Source organism: Octopus bimaculoides, chromosome 8 (genome assembly GCF_046866305.1).
Source record: "Octopus bimaculoides isolate indiv1 chromosome 8, ASM4686630v1, whole genome shotgun sequence".
Taxonomy (NCBI): domain Eukaryota; kingdom Metazoa; phylum Mollusca; class Cephalopoda; order Octopoda; family Octopodidae; genus Octopus; species Octopus bimaculoides.
Genome location: NC_142935.1, coordinates 10,957,060 through 10,978,773, shown reverse-complemented (window position 1 = coordinate 10,978,773; position 21,714 = coordinate 10,957,060). Strand labels below are relative to the sequence as shown.

Genomic DNA, 21,714 nt, shown 5'->3' with positions numbered 1-21,714 from the left:
ATCTTCTTTACCAGCAATTTTCTTTAGGAGGGCTTGTTTAATTGGTTCTTTTGAGTAGCGCCATAAATCATCTTGTCGTTTTTTCTTGGCAGTTGAGATGGTTCTTGTCATTGTTCTCTTGGGAGGTGGCCTGATAAAAACAATAAAAAAAAACAAAATTAATTACATTCTGGAATATTAGTGTTTTAATAACTCTCAGACTTAAAAGTCTTCAGTTTAACAACCACTTTTCTATGCTTCCGTGAATCAAACAGAATTTGTTAAGGTACATTTTGTACAGCTGGATGCTCTTCCTGTCATGACCCTCACCTCTTTTCAAGCAAGGTTATATTTCTCCATGGCTGGACATATTTTCTGAGAAGAACTGGAAATGTGGGACACACTTTATGTAATGATGGCATTCATTTTTAATTATGGTGTAATGCCAACACAACAAAACACAAACACACACACACACACACACACACACACACACACACACACACACAAGGAGTGTCATTGAGTGTATGTTTATCAGGTCCACTAACAAGGCTTCGGTCATCCTGAATCTATAGCAGAAGGCATTTGTCCAAGATACCATGAGGTGGAATTGAACCCAAAATGCCAGGGTTGGAGAGCAAACTTAACCACATAACCATATCAGAGTTATTTTCACAAATTCAATTTAATTTCATTCACAATAACCCGAGAGTCGTGTTTGATATTACAAAGAGAATCTTATCACAAATATTCCATTTTCATGTGAGACTTGGAATTAAATACATTTTTATTCCTGTTAAACAAGACAAAAGACTAATTTCTGTTTATTGGAATTTGGCATAGTGCCCATAGAATTTATTCCACAGTTGGGACTGAAAGTGGCTGCAATAATAAGATTTCAGACTCCAAACCAAGAGTTTAGTTGTTCATACTTCATCATTGATAGAGCAGTGAGTCTAGGATCAAGGTGATCAACCCTTAAATGATCCAGTCTGGCTCATAGTAAATGCTCAGGGCAGGAATAGCTTGTGTCTCTAGGAGAGGGTAACACAATGAAATTCAGGATGGTTTTGTTAACATGTGGGTAATAGTTAACATGTGGGCAATAATTAACATGTGGGTAATAGTTTGAAGCAGTATAACTTCTGGCTGTTTGATTAGGCTAAAAATACATTCTACTACTGATGGTACACTTATGAAATGAGTGTCGACAGAGACAAGATTCAAGTTTTTAAATGATGCATGATGGACTTAGAAAGTTGGGGAATCTCCTTGCAATAACAGCAGTAAGATCAACCAATCAAAGCTTTTTGGTAAATGAAGATGATGCAGCTAGGAGTAGATTTCGTTTTTAAATCCATCTGATGAAGGTAATGGTCATTTTTGAAAAAAATTTTATTAGCACTCTTTAACGATACAGATTCAGATCAGTTGGCAAGACTTAGAGGTGCTCTGTGTCTTTGAAAGTAGAAGGAATATAGTAATGTCGATTATGAAATTAAAAGATTAGGGCTGAAGGAAAGTATTTTAGTAAACAGTAAGGAAGACAAACATATGGCTAGAAATAGGAGTGAGTGGGAAAGAAAGGAAAACAGAGAGAGAGAGAGAGAGAGAGGGAGGGAGAGTTTATGAAGATATATGAATTGGAAACAGCCCCATGCAGGTATCATCATTATCATTTAACCCTTTTGATACCAACATGGCTGAAACTGCCTCTGGTTCTGTAATACAAATGTCTTGTTTTCAAAAGTTCTGAATTAAAATCTTCCACCAAACCTGAGTCACACTTTATGTTCTTAACACTAGCTGAATGATAACTAATTATTTTACTAAATTCTTTGTTATATTTAAAATTAATTGAAAGAAACACAAAGCATCTCAAAATAAATTCGGTAATAAAACGGTTAACATCTGTTTTCCATGTTGGCATGGGTTGGATGGTTTGACAAGATCTAATGAGCTAGAGGACCGTGCCAAGCTCCAATGTCTGCTTTGGTATGGTTTCTACTGCTTCATCCACATTACAGAGTGTACTGAGTGCTTTTGAAGTGGCACCAGCACCAGTGAGGTCACTGAGTAACTTGTAAAACAGGACCCCTTGACTAAAGTGGGTGGGACAAAGTAGCATTGAATGGTGTGACTTTGGTGATGAGAGGTTAAAGCATGATAGAAGGACAAGAACAGGTGTCTTACTGTTTGAGGGGATGGGCATTTTACATTTCTAATACATTAATGCTTACCTGAAGTGATCATATGAGAACGTTTCAAGTGTGTGTGGCTTCTCTCTCTGTTCTGATATGGAAGAGGTTTCACTTGGTGTTGATGTATCCCGGGCAGTATATTCCGCACCACGGGTGAACAAAGTCTGCGACAAGACAGAAATAAAAACAGCTGATCACTCGTGAAGTATTTGCAGCCAAACAGATGCAAAACCAAAACTTAATGGGACAAATATAAGAGAAATAACTACAATGTGTTTATCAAAGGAAAGTCTCAAAGAGAATTTAAGAAGTTGCCTAATTAAGAGGTTTTTAAGTACAAGAGCTAACAAGCAGAATTGTGAAAAGCCTTCAATGTATGGAACAAAAGATTTGGAGATTAATTAGTCATTATTTGGACAATACACTGAAAGGAATATAATCAATATAACGTCTCGTTGATATATTTATTATGAAATATATCAACTATTTATTATACAAATATATTAATTATAAAATGAATGCAGCTTGGAGAACAGATAGAGTCAACAACAAGACACAATGAAAATTTTAGAAAAAATAAAGAAGTAAATGAGTAGAAACTGAACCAGTGAGTGTGTTAAATAATAAGGCACAAAAATGGAATGACCCTCCCCAGACACAACAGTCATTGGACTGCGACCATGCTGGGGCATTGCCTTGAAGGATTTTAGTCAAAATCAACTCCAGGACTTTTTTTTTCAAGCCTAGTACTTATTCTATCTCTTTTGCTGAACTGGTAAGTTATGCGGATGTAAACACACCCACACCATCAACAACTTATGCTGTTAATATATATTGCACATTTCAAGGCAGAGAGCTGGCAGGATTGTTAGCAAGGTGGGCAAAAATGCTTAGCAGCATTTCATCCATCTTTCTGTTCTGAGTTCAAATTCTGCTGAGGTCGGCTTTGCTTTTCCTCCTCTCAGGATTGATGAAATAAGCACAAGTTGAGTACTGGAGGTCAATGCAATTGACTTAGCCCCTCCTCTCAAATTCAAACCAACATACACTGTACATTTACACCTCACTTGGATATTTACCACTTCTGAGGTTCTACTTGCTATGAAACATGTAGCCCGGATCTTATCTCCTCCATTCCTTAACTCTTCTATATATATACATACACACGCATATATATATATATATATATATATATATATATATATATATATATATATATATACCTACCCGATAGATGTTCTATAGATCATGGTATTACATTATGTATTATAGGCTTTTTGAATATAATCATCATCATCATCATCATCATCGTTTAACGTCCGCTTTCCATGCTAGCATGGGTTGGACGATTTGACTGAGGACTGGTGGACCAGGAGGCGACACCAGGCTCCAATCTGATTTGGCAGAGTTTCTACAGCTGGATGCCCTTCCTAACGCCAACTACTCTGAGAGTGTAGTATCAAGAGATTAAAAAGATAATCGTTTATTATCAACCATTTGAAATGCCATTAGTTTGTGAATGTTCCTTGACAAAATCTGGAAGTTTTTTACGCTGTATACATTTCTTCTTTAGTCTCAGAAATATTTTATCACGAAAGAACGATCAGTTTTACATTTCTATGAGAGCCAAAATATAAAAAAATAAAGAAAGAAATTTTAAATATAGAATGATTGACTTACAACAATTTCATCTGATGGTTTGGTAATTGTAGGAAGAACATAGACACATTCTGCTGGGAAATCTCCAGAACGTTTAGTTCTCTGACACTGACCATATGACCAGCCAGAATTAAGCACTTGTTCACCAGTCTGTTGGTCCAAATTTATAAGATCTCCTTTTTGGAATGACAGGAAGGAACTACTGTCACCTGAAAGAAATTATCCATAAAACATCAGTTTAGAAATGGTGTGTCTAAGGGAGACAACTAAGGTGCATGAGTTGCCAAGAGAGTTGGCAACACTAAACTCAAATGCTTTTAATGGGGCCTCACTCATTCTGTTGGACCTCTTTGATTCCTGTTTTGCTCAGGTGGACCCGCCTAGCTATTTGATGGTTTTGAAATCCTGTTATATTTTTATAATTAAATATTATTGTTGTTGTTGTTGGCACACCGTTGCTTACGACGTCAAGGGTTCCAGTTGATCCGATCAACGGAACAGCCTGCTCGTGAAATTAACGTGCACGTGGCTGAGCACTCCACAGATACGTGTACCCTTAACGTAGTTCTCGGGTATATTCAGCGTGACACCGAGTGTGACAAGGCTGACCCTTTGAATTACATGCACAACAGAAACAGGAAGTAAGAGTGAGAGAAAGTTGTGGTGAAAGAGTACAGCAGGGTTCGCCACAACCGGAACCTCGTGGAGCTTTAGGTGTTTTCGCTCAATAAACACTAACGACGCCCGGTCTGGGAATCGAAACCGCGATCCTATGACCGCGAGTCCGTTGCCCTAACCACTGGGCCATTGCGCCTCCACTAAATATTATTAGAAATTGTATAAAAGATTGTCAAAAATAATTTGTGTATTCTAGAAGTATAACTTGTTTATTGGATATAAATTTTAACAAAATCTTATGTGGACCCTCAAGGGCCAAATGGATCCCCAGTTAAGAACCACTGCTAAAGGCTATGGTGCACTTGAGCAACAACCAAGCACCCCATACAAACTCAATGGTATAATACACTGTACTAAAAAAACCTGCTACAGTTTGTTCTCAATGTAGCAATGAGTTGTCTAGGTTATAATCATTATTAGTCAGACAATTCATCATCATCATTTAATATCCGTTGTCCATGTTGGCATGGGTTGGACAATTTGACCAGGGCTGGTAAGTTGGAAGGCTAACACCAGACCCCAGTCTGATTTGGCATGGTTTTCTATGGCTGGATGCCCTTCCTAATGCCAACCACTCCAAGAGTGCCATTTGCATGACACCAATATCTGCCACAGCTGCAATTTTGTTTGGCTTGATGACTCTTCTCAAGCATGACATAATGCCAAAGGTCTTGGTCATTGCCTCTGTGAGGCCCAACACTTGAAAGGAGATTTTTCCCTTGCCACTGGCATCAGCCACTTTGACTCCGTGAGGCCCAATGCTCGAAAGGTGCTTTTTATGTGCCACCAGCACAGGGGCCACTTGTGACACCAGCATCAACCATGACTACAATTTCACTTGGCTTGATGGGTCTTCTTCTCAAGCACAGCATATTGCCAAAGCTCTCGGTCACTGGTCACTTTTACATTTGTATAATGTTGCTATTTGACTGTTTAATGAGGTGACTCAAAGATGGAGAGGAGTGACTGCAGGACAAGTTGCCTGGAGCTGCACAAGTTCCAAGGGGTTCACAGATAACAGGTGGGCCTGTGCAGCTACCAAGTGGTACCTAAGAAATCAAAAAAGGCCACTTAGAAGGCTTCCAAGATGATAGGAAGATGAATTAGTAAAACAATTTGGACCTGAATGGAAAAGCATGGTGCAATGAAGAGAAAATTGGAAGCCCATTGTGACCAGCGTGGTATAACAACATCTGATAGTAGGATCAATACACCGATACTGTGAATGTAACAAGCAGGAATAAAAGAATTATTTGACATTGGTAACCTGTTACTCACCAGGGGGAGGGCTGTAGTCATGAATGGCAATGACAAAGCGTGACCGTTTTCTCAAGCCTTCCAGGAATGTAACAATTAAGTCTTTGATATCCTCTGAGTTTGGAGATGTAAATGTATACTCTTCTCCTTTAATGGTTGCCAAAGTAAAACTCTGTCCATGAAGTTTCCGAGTACTAGAAGTAAAATATGAAATCACAACATTAACAAAATATCATTAAAAGAATCTGAAAACTATAATTACAATCATAAAATTGACAAGTGGCACAATCTTGCTCAAATGTCTTTTCACGTGCCACTGGTAACGATCACGCTCAAATGGTGCTATCTACGTGCCACCAGCACGGAAGCCAGGCAGCCGCTCTGGCAACGATCACGCTCTTGACATAAAAAAAAAATAATAAAAAAATTAAAAAACTGATACTAAAAGGAAAAAAAGAAACAGCGAACTTACCGACTACTGGAAACAGAAGTAATTTCTGGGAAAGAAAGTTCTAGAAGAACTTGTTCTTGGTCATCAACGATATATACGCCAGTCCAATTGACAGCGATGATCACATCGTTTTTCGGTAGACTTGGTCCTGCAAATTTATAAGCTTCATAGAATCGTGAAAAGAGGAGAGGCCACCTGTATTTGGCATAGCGGACAATGTCTTCTTTGACTTTGATGGGTTTCAGGGTGTTGAAATAGGAAGATTTTAGCTTAGTTAGGACGAGGTTTATCCAGTTTGGAAGACCTTTGCTAGCGAGCCGATTCTCCGGAATGTAAGTGTTTAAGAGAGTTTGTAGGCGCTCGTTGTTGAGATCAGTGCCGTAGCCAACAAAATACTGTTGTGCTGCTATCATCGCTAAGTCATCATCCTAAAGAAATCGACAAAGAATAATAAGTCTGTGAGTAATTTATTATTTAATGAGATTCTTCAAAATAGCAAAGTAGTAGTAGTAGTGGTGGTGGTGGTGGTAGTTGTAGTGGTAGTTGTAGTAGTGGTGGTGGTGGTGGTAGAAATAGTGGTAGTAGTAATAGTGGTGGTGGTGGTAATGATACTAAAAGTGATGAGCTGGCAGAATGGTTAGCACTCCGGGCGAAATGCTTAGTGGTATTTCGTCTGCCGTTATGTTCTGAGTTCAAATTCCACCGAGGTCGATTTTGCCTTTCATCCTTTCGGGGTCAATTGAATAACCTGTTATGCAATGTAATTGACTTAATCCCTTTGTCTGTCCTTGTTTGTCCCCTCTGTGTTTAGCCCCCTTGTGGGGCAATAAAGAAATAATACTAATACTGATAGTAATATTAATGACAGTGGTGGTTAAAGTACTTAATTTATTGACCCTGAAAGGATGAAAGGCAAAGTCGACCTCAGCGGAATTTGAACTCAGAACATAAAGACAGATGAAATACCACTAAAGCACTTCGCCCGGCATGCAACCAATTCCACCAGCTTGCCACCCTCAAGAAATTACTAAAATAACGACAAAGCTATTGTCATCATTAATCTGGTATTTGGGACATAAATTAGCATGAAATTGTGATGGAAGATTTTAATTCAGATCACTTTAACTCTTTTGTTACCATACTTCTGTTGAAGTACACTACCTTAATTAATGGTGAAAATGAAGTAATTAGTAAAATAACTGTCACTATTAACCCATTTACCTCCCATGATTCTATTAACTGGAATTTTTTTATGAAACTGATTTCTAGCATAAAACAGCCTTAGAAACACGCTGGAATGATCAAAATAACATTTCAAAATGACATTTTAAATAGAAATAAGCGAGATATGGGGTGAAAAATTAGCAAACCTCATTTGAATATCAGAGAAATATACCTCGTAGATATAGCAAAAAGGTTAGATATGTGTAAATATTGACAGATAATTATGAATTTTTTTTATTTTTAAGTGATCTCATATGAGATCACTGGTAGGTAATGGGTTAAACTGTCCAGAACATAAATTGAAGATGCAACAGAAAGTGTATGTGAAATTGAGTGACAAAGCTTCCAGAAAGCATGCTGTCCACTAACGAAAATCAGAAAAAATTGGAACATAAATTAATATGAAATTGTGATGGAAAGTTTTAATTTTGATCACTTTAAAATAGAAAATTAGCATCATAGATTCAAAGGTGATCACAGGTAGGTTGGCCCAGTGGTTAGGGCAGTGAACTCGCGGTCATAGGATCGCGGTTTCGATTCCCAGACCGGGCGTTGTGAGTGTTTATTGAGCGAAAATACCTAAAGCTCCACAAGGCTCCGGCAGGGGATACTGTACTCTTCCACCACAACTTTCTCTCACTCTTTCTTCCTGTTTTTGTTGTGCTTGTAATTCAAAGGGTCAGCCTTGTCACACTGTGTCACGCTGAATATCCCCGAGAACTACGTTAAGGGTACATGTGTCTGTGGAGTGCTCAGCCACTTGCACGTTAATTTCACGAGCAGGCTGTTCCGTTGATCGGATCAACTGGAACCCTTGATGTCGTAAGCGACGGAGTGCCAACAACAATTAAACACCGATGGTTTTTTGTACAGAAAATATTAATATTTCTTTATATGAACAGGATGGACATAATGTTCAGAAACAAGTTGGAGTATTTTGGAAAAACAGGACTGTGATGAGGCTAGTATAAAGTATCACTTACTTTCTCACAGCGGTACTCCCCAAACTGGATTCCACGGACAACTTGCTGATAAATCAGATGGGTTGCAACTGCATCTTCTGTCGGGTCATGCCAAGGGGCAAAGATTTCTTTCCTGAAAAACAGTCTCCAAGGTGCATTACGTTCTTGCGCTCCTTGTTCTTTTGCATATTGTTCACATTGAGATATAGCATCCATGACATGATCACTTCCACTTCCAAGAGAAGATACCTGGACGAAAGGGAAGAGAAAATAAGAGGATGAAGGGAAATAATTCATACATCTTACAACATACATATAAAAGTAAGAAATCTGTTCAGCTCTGGCCCCTTCTTCCATATTTTAATCCCTCATTTCCTAGCATAAAGTGAAGGCATATGGCTTAGTGGTTAGGGCATTCGGCTCACGATCATAAGGTTGTGAGTTCAATTCCCGGCAACGCGTTGTGTCCTTGAGCAAGACACTTTATTTCACATTGCTCCAGTCCACTCAGCTGGCAAAAATGAGTAGTACCTGTATTTCAAAGGGCCGGCCTTGTCACACTGAGTCTCCCTGAGAACTACGTTAGGGGTACACATGTCTGTGGAGTGCTCAGCCACTTGCACGTTAATTTCACGAGCAGGCTGTTCCGTTGATCGGATCAGCTGGGACCCTCGTCGTCGTCGTAACCGACAGAGTGCTCCTGTAGCATAAAGTTGCCTCCTTGGGGTATGTAGTCCTGCAAACTGCACAACGGCCTCACTATTGCAGGTGGCATAAAAAAAGCACCCAATGCATATTGTAAAGAGATTGGCATTAGGAAAGGCATCCAGCCATAGAAACCATACCAAAGCAGATACTGGGGCATAATGCAGTCCATGGGACTATTGGATCCAATCCAATTAAACTAACCAAAATATGTCAACATGGAACAAGCCAAGTGAGACCAAAATCCAGGGATATAGCCAGCCCACTTACACGTAACATTCCATCTAGCGAATCCATTCACAAGGCTTTGGTCAACCTGGAGCTATAGAAGAACACATATTGCCCAAGATGCCACGCCATGGAACTGAACCCAAAACCTTGTGGTTGGGAAGTAAATTTCATATCGCACAACCACACTTGCACCTGGAAATTAAATATTTTTCAGAAAGCAATCTCGTTAAGAACCAACTTACCTTATCATACAAAGCAATGTAGAGAGAGAAACCAAACTGATCTTGAAGGTCAACCTTTTCTGACAACTGTTGACAGAGTTCTCGAGCAGTGGTGGCAGAGTCTGCAAGCAGGGTTTTTGATGTTCCATCCATAAATGTTATTGGTAACAACAAAGGTTTCTTGGATTTTGTAGACTATTAAGACACACAAAAAAAAAAAAAATGAAAAGAAAAGGAAAAACAGAAGTTATATTCCATAGAAATAATTTTGAATTCAACTTAATGAGAAAAAAATATATAATTATTTAAATTAGAGCTTTTGCTGTCCAATCTATAAATATAATAGGGGCCAAGGGTTCCTGGGATTTTTAGGAGAAATTATTTAAATTTTATAGAAATAATTTGGATTTAATTTATAACTTCAACTTAATGAGAAAATTAATTAAATTACAGGAACACCTCAACTCATATCATTTTCAGTTACATCTTTCTGACTTTGTGGTGTTAATTTTTTTAAAGAAATTAATCGAAAGAATAAACTCCAACTTTAGCTGGTTTATCTGGCTTTAGGTTGGCCTCAAGAAACGTTCATAAAAACATAAGGATTAAAAAAAAAAACACCTAAAAACCAATATTTTTTATTGTTTACTTGTTTCAGTCAATTTTGACTGCAGCCATGCTGGAGCATTGCCTTGAAAGATTTCAGTCGAACATATTGACCCCAGCATTTATTTTTTACAACCTGGTACTTATTCTATCAGTCTCTCTTGCCGAATTGCTAAGTTACGGGGATATAAACACACCGACACTGGTAGTCAAGCAAATTGTTGAGGACAAACACAGACACAAAGACATGCACATATACACACACACACACACACACACACACACACACACACACACACACACACACACACACACACACACACACACACATATGATGGGCTTCTTTCAGTTTTTGTCAACCAAATCCACACACAAGTCTTTGGTCATCCCAAGGCTACAGTAGAAGACACTTGCCCAATGTGCCATGCAATGGGAGCGAACCCGGGACCAAGCTTTTTACGACACACCCATGCCTACACCTGTGAAAATATCTGTAATAACTTCTTACTTGTAACTCCAGCCAACTAGGTGGTTGGTTGCGTGTACCATTGCTGAATGTTCTCCAGAGACGTTCCCCACAATAGGGAGCATAACCAGCTGGGCCCTCAGCAATGAAGGACCGCAAATAATTTATGAACTGAAAAACAAAAATAAATAATCAAACAGCATATTAATTATTTTGAAATTATGCAACATGTAAAGAAGGAAAATAATTAAATGCTAATAAGCTAATTTCATTAGTAAATCTAGTAAATGAAAGTAAAAGTTTTTTTTATAAAATACTGTTAGGACATTACAAGAATTTATTGCAGACTAAGAATGGAACCAGGCTGATTGACAGGATTTGAGGATTCCAGCCATGTATACCTATCACGTAGCCTAGGGGTCAGAGTATGGCACTCCTGATCATTAGGTCAAAGGGTCAATTCTCAAAACACTTTATTTCACACCGCTCCAGTTCACTCAGCTGTAAATGGAAACCCTGTTGGCCTGCTTGCCTATCCAGTGGAGCAGCATTGTTTGAAAAGTAAAACGATGCAAAGCGCATTGTGATTAGCGAGGTATAACAACATCAGATAGCCTGGTCAATCACATGACAACCATCATTTAGCATATGACCATTCTTTTTTTCTTTTATTTTATTTGTTTCAGTCATTTGACTGCAGCCATGCTGGAGCACCGCCTTTAGTCGAACAAATTGATCCCAGGACTTATTCTTTGTAAGCCTAGTACTTATTCTATCAGTCTCTTTTGCTGAACCACTAAGTTACGGCGCCGTAAACACACCAGCATCGGTTGTCAAGCGATGGTGGTGGAGGACAAACAGAAACATATACATACATACATACATACATACATACACATATATATATATATATATATATATATATATATACAATAGATTTCTTTCTGTTTCTGTCCACCAAATCCACCCACAACGCTTTGGTCTATAGTAAAAGACACTTGCTCAAAGTGCCACACAGTGGGACTGAACCCGGGACCATGTGGTTGGTAAGCAAGCTACTTACCACACAGCCACTCCTGAGCCTGTTAATTAAAAGTTCATTTATTTATGTAAAAAATAAAATCTTCTCTATCTCTTTAGCTATTGAATAATGTTGCATGTTTCATTGAAAAGTGATTAATAATATTATATTCAACTGAATGTAAGTGATTCTATACTCTAAAGGAAAATAAATTTTATTGTCCTTGATTTGAATTTTTAATTAGCTGTTTGTTATTTATTGGTTGTTGATGAAAATAATTGGAGACGAAAATCTTGGAAGAGAGTTAACCATGGAAAGAAATCATTCTTTTCTAGATTACAAAAAGTGACAGCAATATCATCACCACATGTATCTATGTGAATTGCAATAAATCAACATTATCATTGACACATGTATTAATGTGGATTACAAGAAGACCACAATATCATTGTTACATGTATAAACACATGTATTTGGGAGACACTGTTTGTCATAAAAAGAGGGAAAACACACATTTTAAGTATGACCTCCAGAAGCCATGTCCAGCAATTATGTTCATGGAACTCTATTGCTGATACCCACAAAATTGTCAGTATCTCCTTTCTCTGTTTGTCCTTCCCCATTGACTTGCTATGACACTTTCACTATTGTTCTGTATTTCGCTGTAACACTAACAAGTCATTCAGTGAGTTGAATGACCAAACTGTTAAAAAAAAAAATATTTTTTATTTTTTTTATTTTAAAAATTCAGAAAAAGTTGTAACACAAAATGTTTACCTTATTTGATGGAGCAAAACAGCCAACACATAGCGACAGTAAAATCCATCCCCTCGCCTGACTGCTTTTTGAAGGGTTCTGTGATAATTGTTTACACATTTGGCAGTATATCTCATCTCTGAAATAGAGGAATGAATAAATGAACAAATGAATCAACGTATGTACATGCAAATGGTCCAAGCAAAACTAAATGGATCTAACTATCATGTGGTGAACCAAAATGGGTAGTTAAAATAAAATGCCATAATGTAGACAGCTAAAGTTCAAGAGCAGTCATGCTTCCACAAGAAGAACATAAAAGAAAAAAGGATGTCACAACAACAACAAAACTGTAAATAAAAGAATGAGTGTACTGACCGCAATTCAGGTCGTAAGATGCCGTTACCAATGATAAAATGTAATTTCTCTAGATTGGATGTTGGTCGATCATCTAACAGAGCATTTCCTGCTCCTCCACTTTCAAAACCAACAGACTTTTCATTTATTTCCATTTTACGAGTAACTTCTTCAGTGAGTTTCGATTTTCGTTTCAGAGTGAGTGAAACCAGTTTCCGACGCATACTTTTTTTACCTTGTTTCATTGAGATAATGGGTTCGTTTTCCTGAAAAAGGACAATGTAATGTTAAATATTTGAGCACTTTAAACAGTATTTCATAGATGACATGAACTTTCTTCTAAATAAAATATGGTTTGAAATAAATGTATTTTGTCTTACCAATTCTGCTCCCATTTGTCTGGCTTCATCTAGGTCTTTCTTATTAAACTTTCGGCCAAGGGTTGAATAAATTTTTGTCATCACAGGAGTTGTATCTTGCTTTAAGATAAGAATGATATTAAAACAATATTATACATGCATGAATAGACATCAAAACTCATAAAACATATATGCATACACAAATAAATAAATATTATATGTATAAAATTGGCAATGGATGAAACTTTCGGTCCTTGAGTCACTCTGTAACTTCTGCTGATATATAAATATATATAACGGCAGACGAAAATAAGCAATTCGCCCGGTGTGCTAATGATTCTGCCAGCTCGCCACCATACATAAATATATATATATACAACGGGTTTCTTTCAGTTTCCGTCTACCAAATCCACTCACAAAGCTTTGGTCAGCCCGAGGCTAGAGTAGAAGACATTTGTCCAAAGTGCCATGTAGTGGGAGTGAACTTGGAACCATGTGGTTGGGAAGCAAGCTTCTTATCACACAGCCATTCCTACACCTAGATATAAATAAATGGTACATGGACAGGATGCTGAATGCACTTTTGTTGAAAAGCAAGAAGATGAAGCCAAGAAGTCAAACAGACAAGATGCCAAAAAGACATACATGTCTGAGCTTCTTTGGTCTTGGGAAGCGGGAGGGGACAGACGTGTGTAGAACATGTGAGCAAGAAAGGGAAATAGCCATAGGTTCTAGTGATAGGTCAGACGGGTAGGGCATGTCTTGGATTTAACCCAGCTGGACAATCGACACTGAGAGGTCAGTGAACTGCTCTTTGTTCCTTATATTACAGATACCAACTCACTGGACACCATTCCTATTTCTATAATACAAACCTTCTCTTTTAAAGAGATGATGCTGGTGGTAGTGATGAGGAGGAAGAGGAATAGGATGGTATGTGCGTGATTAAAACCAAAGAAGAGTAATGGATAAGTATAGATAGACTCCTGAGAGTTGAGGTAGACATTATTTTAACAACTGAAGCCAGGGATCATCATCATCATCGTCGTTTAACGTCCGCTTTCCATGCTAGCATGGGTTGGACGATTTGACTGAGGACTGGTGAAATCAGATGGCTACACCAGGCTCCAATCTGATTTGGCAGAGTTTCTACAGCTGGATGCCCTTCCTAACGCCAACCGCTCCGAGAGTGTAGTGGGTGCTTTTACGTGCCACCGGCACGAAGGCCAGTCAGGAGGTACTGGCAACGACCACGCTTGAAATGGTGTATTTTATGTGCCACACGCACAAAAGCCAGTCCAGGGGCACTGGCAACGATCTCGCTCGAAAGTCCTTACACATGCCACTAGCACAAGTGCTAGAAAAGCGACGCTGGGCACAGGTGCTATCCCGATTTCTCTTTCGCTTGCCCCAATAAGTCTTTGCAAGCTGAGTTTCATGTCCAATGAAGGAGACGATGTTGGCATGGGTGCCGGTCATCGAATTTAACTCGATATGTGATGTATTTCAGAGGAGAGCCTGCAAGGGCTACAGATGCAGTTTCTTCCACCAGGTAAGACCATTAAAAACAAAAAGGTACATAACAAAAGACAACTGTTGAAAAAGGAATTTGGAATGGTATATCAGAGTGGAATAAATTGATGAACTGACCCGTGCATCTGCCATAGATGTATGGTATTTAGGTTCAGGAAGGTCTCCCATAAATCGCAGAATTGTAATCCAAACAGCAAGAGCAGCCTAGTAAAAAGAAAATGCAATAATATTAATAATAATATTAATAATAATATTAATAATAATAATAATAATAATAATAATAATGATAATAATGATTACAACCCCCCCCCCCCCCCGGTAGACACAATATCTTCAATCAACAATCTCATGATATTGTATACTGTGTTATGTCCATGATAATAATAATGATAATAATAATAATAATAATGAGTACAACCCCCCCCCCCGGTAGACACAATATCTTCAATCAACAATCTCATGATATTGTATACTGTGTGATGTCCATGATAATAATAATGATAATAATAATAGTTTCAAATTTTTCCTCAGGGGCAGCAATGTTGTGGGAGGGTTTAAATCGATTACATTGATCCCCAGCATTCAACTGGTACTTATTTTATTAACCCTTTAAAAATGAAAGGTAAAGCTGACCTCGGTTGAATTTGAACTCAGAACATAAAGACAGATGAAATGTTGCCAAGCATTTCGCCTGGCCTGCTAATGATTCTGCCAGCTCACCACCTTAATAATAATAATAATAATAATAATAATGATGATGATGATGATAATCCTTTCTATTAAAGGCACAAGCTTGAAACGTTTGGAACGGGGACTAGTTGATTACATTGATCCCAGTGCATAACTGGTATTTATTTCATAGGCCTAGAAAGGATGAAAGGCAAAGTCAACCTCGGCAGAATTTGAACTCAGAATGCAAGGACGGATGAAATACCGCTAAGCATTTTGTCCAGCATGCTAATGGTTCTGCCAATTCACCACCTTAATAATAATAGCTTCAAATTTTGGCACAAGGCCAGCAATTTCGGGGGAGGGTCTAAGTTGATTATATTGACCTCAGTGTTCAATTAGTACTTATTTTATTCACCCCGCAAAGATGAAAGGTAAAGTTGACCTTGCTGGGATTTGAACTCAGAACATAAAAAAAACCACTCAACGCATGCCAGTATAGAAAAGAGACATTAAAGGATGATAATGATGACGATGATCGTCATCATCAGCATCAGTAAATGTCTATTATCCATGCTGGCATGGGTTGGACTGTTTGACCAGGGCTGGTAGGCTGAGGGGCAGCACCAGGCTCATGTTGTCTGATTTGGCAGGGGTTTTACATTTGGACGTCCTTCCTAACACCAAATGATGATGATGATGATGACGATAAAAGAGTTTAAAAGAAATAAAGCCAGGAATGGAAATAGATGAAGGTGACATATAACTGATTCTGAATTTACCATTTGATCTCCTGGGTTTTGAAGGTGTAACAATGGTTCGTTGAGAGCCCGTCTAATATAGATACTGGAGGCATTGTTTTGGAAATAGAGAGAAACAAACTTAGGAAATTTGTATTCCTGCAGTAATTCTTGGTCAGGTAAGTGAAGTGGCTGTATGTTGGTCTCCCCTTCAGCAACCTTTGCTCTTTCGAAACTTGTACTCTGTAATAAAGAGAAAATGGGAATAAATGACTTTAAAGAATATTTTCTATTTTGAAAGAATAGAAAAAATAGAGTTTAGACAGAATTTTGATGATAGGTGAAACAAACTGCCCATTCCTGGCCCTTGGGTTTCTTCAGCAGAGTTTATTCATTTCCAACTATTTTGACCAAACTTACAGCAAAAGCATCTCACAATTCTGTTGAACCAACTCCCACTGCTTTTCCCTGTCTGCAGTGCTATTGTTTGTGTACATCAAAGTGTATAGGTAGAAGAGATTTTTCTCAAAAGAGGTCTGCTGCAAGAGAATGAAAACACTTGGATCCCAAAGTAACTATTTTGGGAATTGTCAGCTGAGCTGGCATCTTACTGCCAATCAATTTGCATCCAAGTTTGAAAAGTACAACCAGGGGTTATTTAGTATCAAATTGGGGCCCATAAAAAGATCAAAATAATGCTTAGCAACAAATCTTGAGCTAAGGTCTCCAGCTCCCTGTTCCATAAACAAACCTAACCAAGATTATTATGGAAATGTCTGAAAGAAAATTATTTTACTCTTTAGCAGTTAAACCAGCTATATCTGACTGAAGATATTCTACTTCTTTCATGTTGAAACTGGTCAGAATCAGCTTATCACACCTGCTCTACAATGTCATTCTAAAACTAAATCCCATCAAAATCTCTAAGCTACAAAATGATGCATGATGAATTCAAAACAATGAGGATAACGAAGCATCATATGCTAAAGGGTTAATCCTCTCTTATCCATTATCAATAAGCCCCTCTCTTCTATCCTGGCAAAACCTCACTTTCCAATGTTCTGAAATATGGTGTTGATAAAACCCAGAACCCCCTCATCCTGCCATTAACCTCTCTCTTTCACTTTGCAGTAAGGAAGTTCAGTTATTCTGGCTCAAATACTTAATTTCCCAACTTGTCTAAATACATCTGAGCCAAAACTTAAAGTAACATAAATGTACTAAACATGTGAAAAACGAAATCTAGATTTTTTTTCCCTTGCTTTAATTAATAGTTACAATTAACGCATTTTAAAACTAGATTAAGGAATATCTTGTGACAGAAATACAAATAGATTGGACTACAAAAACAGCATTTTGGTCAAATTTGGAGTTGATAATGAAAGTTTTAATGCCATAAATGCTTTAAATATTTGCACATCTGAATATATATATCAGGTAAAATACACCAATCACTCTTCTTTTTATATGGATCGTTATACCAGTTTCAAATTTTGATACAAGGACAGCAAGTCTTTTTCTTTTTTTGGTGGTGGTGGTGGGAGGGGGGTCAAGTCAATTACATTGACCCCAGTACACAACTGGTACTTATTTTATTGACCTCAAAAGGATGAAAGGCTAAGTCAACCTGGACAGAATTTGAACTCAGAACGTAATGATGGACCACTGTGCTAATGATTCTGACAGCTTGTGATTTTCATTAAACCTTGAGAAGCAAAATGAAACATTGATTTTTAATCTGCAATCAATGTATTTGAATTAATGAAGCTTGTTTCTAAAAATGAAGAATTTGTCAGATGATATTAAAGGACAGAAAACAAGAAAATATATTTAAAAATCCATATTTACACCAAACATTGAGGATGATGTCTCAATCTTTTGGCCGGCTGCATCATAGATGGGACCAAACATATCTCCAACCTGAAACAAAAGAAGATTGGATAATTGAAATGCATTGCAACACATGCATACACACATATATACACACACACAACTGAAATATGTGGTATTATGTAAGGGTTATTTTTACATAACTACTTGAAACATTCATATTAAATGCAATCAAAATATTGGAACCATGTGGTTGGTTAGCAAGCTACAGTAATTTTCTATAAACAATTTTGTGAAACTTCTAACAACTGTTTAAGTGACATGTTTGATAAATTAGAAAATCTTTATCTAAATTTACATTTAAATTATGTATTTTCAAATCATCTGCAAAAATAATTTCAACATTTTCAGAACTTTTCTAAAATAATAATAATAATAATAATAATCATAACTCTATGATGTCAACAACATCATCATTATTATTAAACTTTTAAGGAAGGAAAAAATATTTACAATTTTGTCATAATCAATTTTATTCTCATTGCGCTTCTGTTCTGCTATTTGAATTTCTCTATTTTTTCTGCTTGCTTCTTCGCGTTCTTTCAGTTCTTCATCTTCTCGAGCTTTGTTGATGGAAGCAAGTCTTTCCTGCAAAAATCAGACAAGGGAGAGAATCAGAAGAAGAGACCACAAACTATAACAGAAATCATGAAGGCTAACATGTCCAGAAGGGAGATGGAAGACAGAACACAACAATACATGCAAGCTTTGGCAAAGTTCATACCCTTCATCATTTTAACACTTTCACCGTGTTTATTCCGTTATTGATGTTAAAAAAATCTAGCAAAGAATACGATTTTCTCTCGACTTACATGTTGCAACAAAAAGTAGTTTCAAACAGAAGTTCTCTACAAAAGATAGATTGGTGGACAAAATTACTTTCTGCAGTTAAGGGTAATAGAGCTGAGTGGATATACAGTAATCCCTCGCCATATCATGGTTCACCTATCGCGGTTTATTATTTAAGCTTACATCAATTCCTCTGTGATGTTGTTTTGCATTTGTAATAAAATATATACAAGTTATAAAAATCATTAAAGAAAATATGCAGTACAGTACTGTTTCTGCTTAACAGATTTAAACCTATTGCAGGGTTTTTTGGAATGTAACACCTGCGATAGTCGAGGGGTTTCTGTACCTGCTTTTTGCAGTCAATGAGTTAAACTATATTTTTACATCTCATAACAAGAAGATATCAAACCAAATTTTAAATTTGGTGAAAAATAAAGTACAGTAAATTTCAGAAATAACACCAGCATTGCATATCTGAGATGTGAATTTTGTTAAAGAACTGCAGCTTGCTAAAAGGAACATATGTCAAATTGCTGGTTGGAAAAGTGAAGAACTGAATGTTTGTCTCCTACCACGGATGTGACATTATGTCCAAGTTAATCCTTTAACTCTTAGATTACTCTGTCGAATCATCATCACCGCTTAACATCCATCTTCCATGCATGCATGGGTAGGATGTTTAGTTATTTACAGTCTTTTGAACTTGTCATGCGTTATCTTGTAGCTTTAAAGTTACGATGAGGTAATAATATCTTCTTAGAATGATATCATAGGGTAAGTGTGAGAGGCTGGATCTAGGTGGTTTGAGCATAAGATAGGTAGAATACTCGGGTGAGATATGCCTGGTTTAAATACTAAAGGCTTAAGACATTTAGTCTTAGCTAGTTCATTCTTCAAACACACAGGAATTCCATATAGTTTCTACCTACCAAATTTGATTCACAAAGCATAGTACAAGCCATGTCCACAAGGTGCCACTCTGTGACATAAAACTCCAAAACGTGTAATGACTGTGAAATGAACTTCTTAACAACATAGCTGTTGTGTCTGTCCTTCCATATGTGCAGGAATGGAATTTGCTTGAGGGGTACAAGCCTAGGTCCAATCCAAGATGTTCAAAGCATTTCATTATCCCCACCCAAAATTTTAGGGAGAGCGCTTGCACCCATTGCACCCACCAATCAAGAGTCTTCGTGCCCCTCATGCAAAAATTATATTTATGCAAAATTTAAAAAAATCACTATGAAATACAATTTATCAATTGCCTCAATGTTTATATACATACATACATACATACATACATATATATATATATATATATATATATATATATATATAATCATAAATATACAGGGATTAGCACTGAGTTGCTTCTCCAACATACTGAAAATTTAGAAATAGCAGTCAAAGAACTACTGATTTTAAACTACAAATTTTTCTCTAAATGGATGGCGATACTTATTCTTGTATATTTTATATATATATATATATATATATATATATATATATATACACCATGAAAGACATTGAACAATGATATCAAATTCTACAGACTTGTAGATGATGACATACCTGGTGAAGTTTGTCTGCCTCTTGTTTGGCTTTTTTCTCAGTCATATTTTTACGGAGTTTGTTTTCCTCTTCAAGATGCAATCTTTCTGCTTCCATTTTCTTTTGATACTGTTAGAATATAAAAAGAAAATTTAATATATTTTATATATATATATATATATATTATATATATATATATATATATATATATATATATATATATATATATATATATACACACACACACACACACATACACACACAGTATAATACAAGTGATCCATGCTATACAATATATAGGATATATATATTAAGAATACTCTATTAGATACTTCCTATACACAACATATTTTATATATACAGCTTAATATTTGTATCATCATCATTTATTGTCCATCTTTTATTCTGCCTTGAAGCATCCGTTTTGGCTTGGTGCATTCTGTATTTGAACCTTGCTTCCTACCACCAGGAAAGAAAAGTCCTTGGGGCTGCGAGAAAACAGTGATAGGGTTGGGAACTCCTTCAGCAAATATTTCAGTTGTCTCTCTCAATGCCAGCATACCAGATGTCAGGGTAACGCTAGGGAATTTTCAGGCCTTGAACACTCAAAGAATACATATATACATACATATATATATTATATATGTGTGTGTGCTTACATACATGAATATGTATGCATGCAAGTATGTATGTAAGAGTGTGTGTGTGTGTGTGTGTGTAAGCATTATGACACATTTTAAAGAAATCCTGATAAATTTAAAGATTTTATATTAAACCAAAAGAAAGAATTTTTAATAAAATTATCAAACAGATTTTAGCAGAAACAATAATTGTCTCAAAGCATATAAGAGAGAGAGGGGGAAAGGGGGGGGGAGAGAAGGAGGGAGGGAGATAGAGAGAGAGAGAGAGTGAAAGGTAATAAGGAAGAAAGTGAAGGAGAGAGAGATTTAAAGCAATATCTGCTTTACTTCATTTTAACTTACCTCAATTTTAAGACGTCGGAATCGTTTCCTGGCAATCATGGCTCTGACACCAGACTGAATCTTCACAATGGCAACGCACCGTTTCCTCAGACCTTGACGTACCAGGTAGCCATGAGCACGGCATTGGAAGTTGATGATTTTGTGGCGTAACTGAAGGTAGCTGTAGGTAAGTATCCGCGCACGGGACAAGGCTTGGAGTCGCATGTAACCATACTTCATCTAAATAATGATAATGATGAGAGAGAAAATAAATTACAAATTATGCTTTAATTGGTGCACATTAATATGTGTTTTAATTCTAATAATGTGGTTTTTGAAAAGTTAGATATTGGTACCATTAGAAACAAATGAATTCATGTAATGATATATATAATGTTGTTAATGAGCATAGATAATTACTCAGGTGCACCATATACATGGACA

General features: G+C 36.9%; 1 protein-coding gene across 1 annotated transcript in view; it reads right to left on the bottom strand.

Annotated features, from left to right (window-relative positions):
* Window positions 1-21,510, bottom strand: part of LOC106880717 (myosin-VIIa) — a 39,464-nt gene extending 17,954 nt beyond the window's left edge. Inside the window, exons 1-17 of the mRNA XM_089356069.1 lie at window positions 21,292-21,510; window positions 20,330-20,437; window positions 18,419-18,553; window positions 17,924-17,995; window positions 16,118-16,318; window positions 14,784-14,870; window positions 13,155-13,253; window positions 12,796-13,040; window positions 12,439-12,556; window positions 10,683-10,811; window positions 9,590-9,763; window positions 8,433-8,660; window positions 6,247-6,653; window positions 5,796-5,968; window positions 3,861-4,048; window positions 2,220-2,344; window positions 1-130 (exon numbers count right to left, since the gene is read on the bottom strand). The exon at window positions 1-130 is cut by the window's left edge and continues 31 nt beyond it. Coding sequence (XP_089212195.1) covers window positions 1-130; window positions 2,220-2,344; window positions 3,861-4,048; window positions 5,796-5,968; window positions 6,247-6,653; window positions 8,433-8,660; window positions 9,590-9,763; window positions 10,683-10,811; window positions 12,439-12,556; window positions 12,796-13,040; window positions 13,155-13,253; window positions 14,784-14,870; window positions 16,118-16,318; window positions 17,924-17,995; window positions 18,419-18,553; window positions 20,330-20,437; window positions 21,292-21,510 — 2,838 coding nt within the window. The remainder of the gene's footprint in view (window positions 131-2,219; window positions 2,345-3,860; window positions 4,049-5,795; window positions 5,969-6,246; window positions 6,654-8,432; window positions 8,661-9,589; window positions 9,764-10,682; window positions 10,812-12,438; window positions 12,557-12,795; window positions 13,041-13,154; window positions 13,254-14,783; window positions 14,871-16,117; window positions 16,319-17,923; window positions 17,996-18,418; window positions 18,554-20,329; window positions 20,438-21,291) is intronic.
* Window positions 21,511-21,714: the final 204 nt, after the last annotated feature.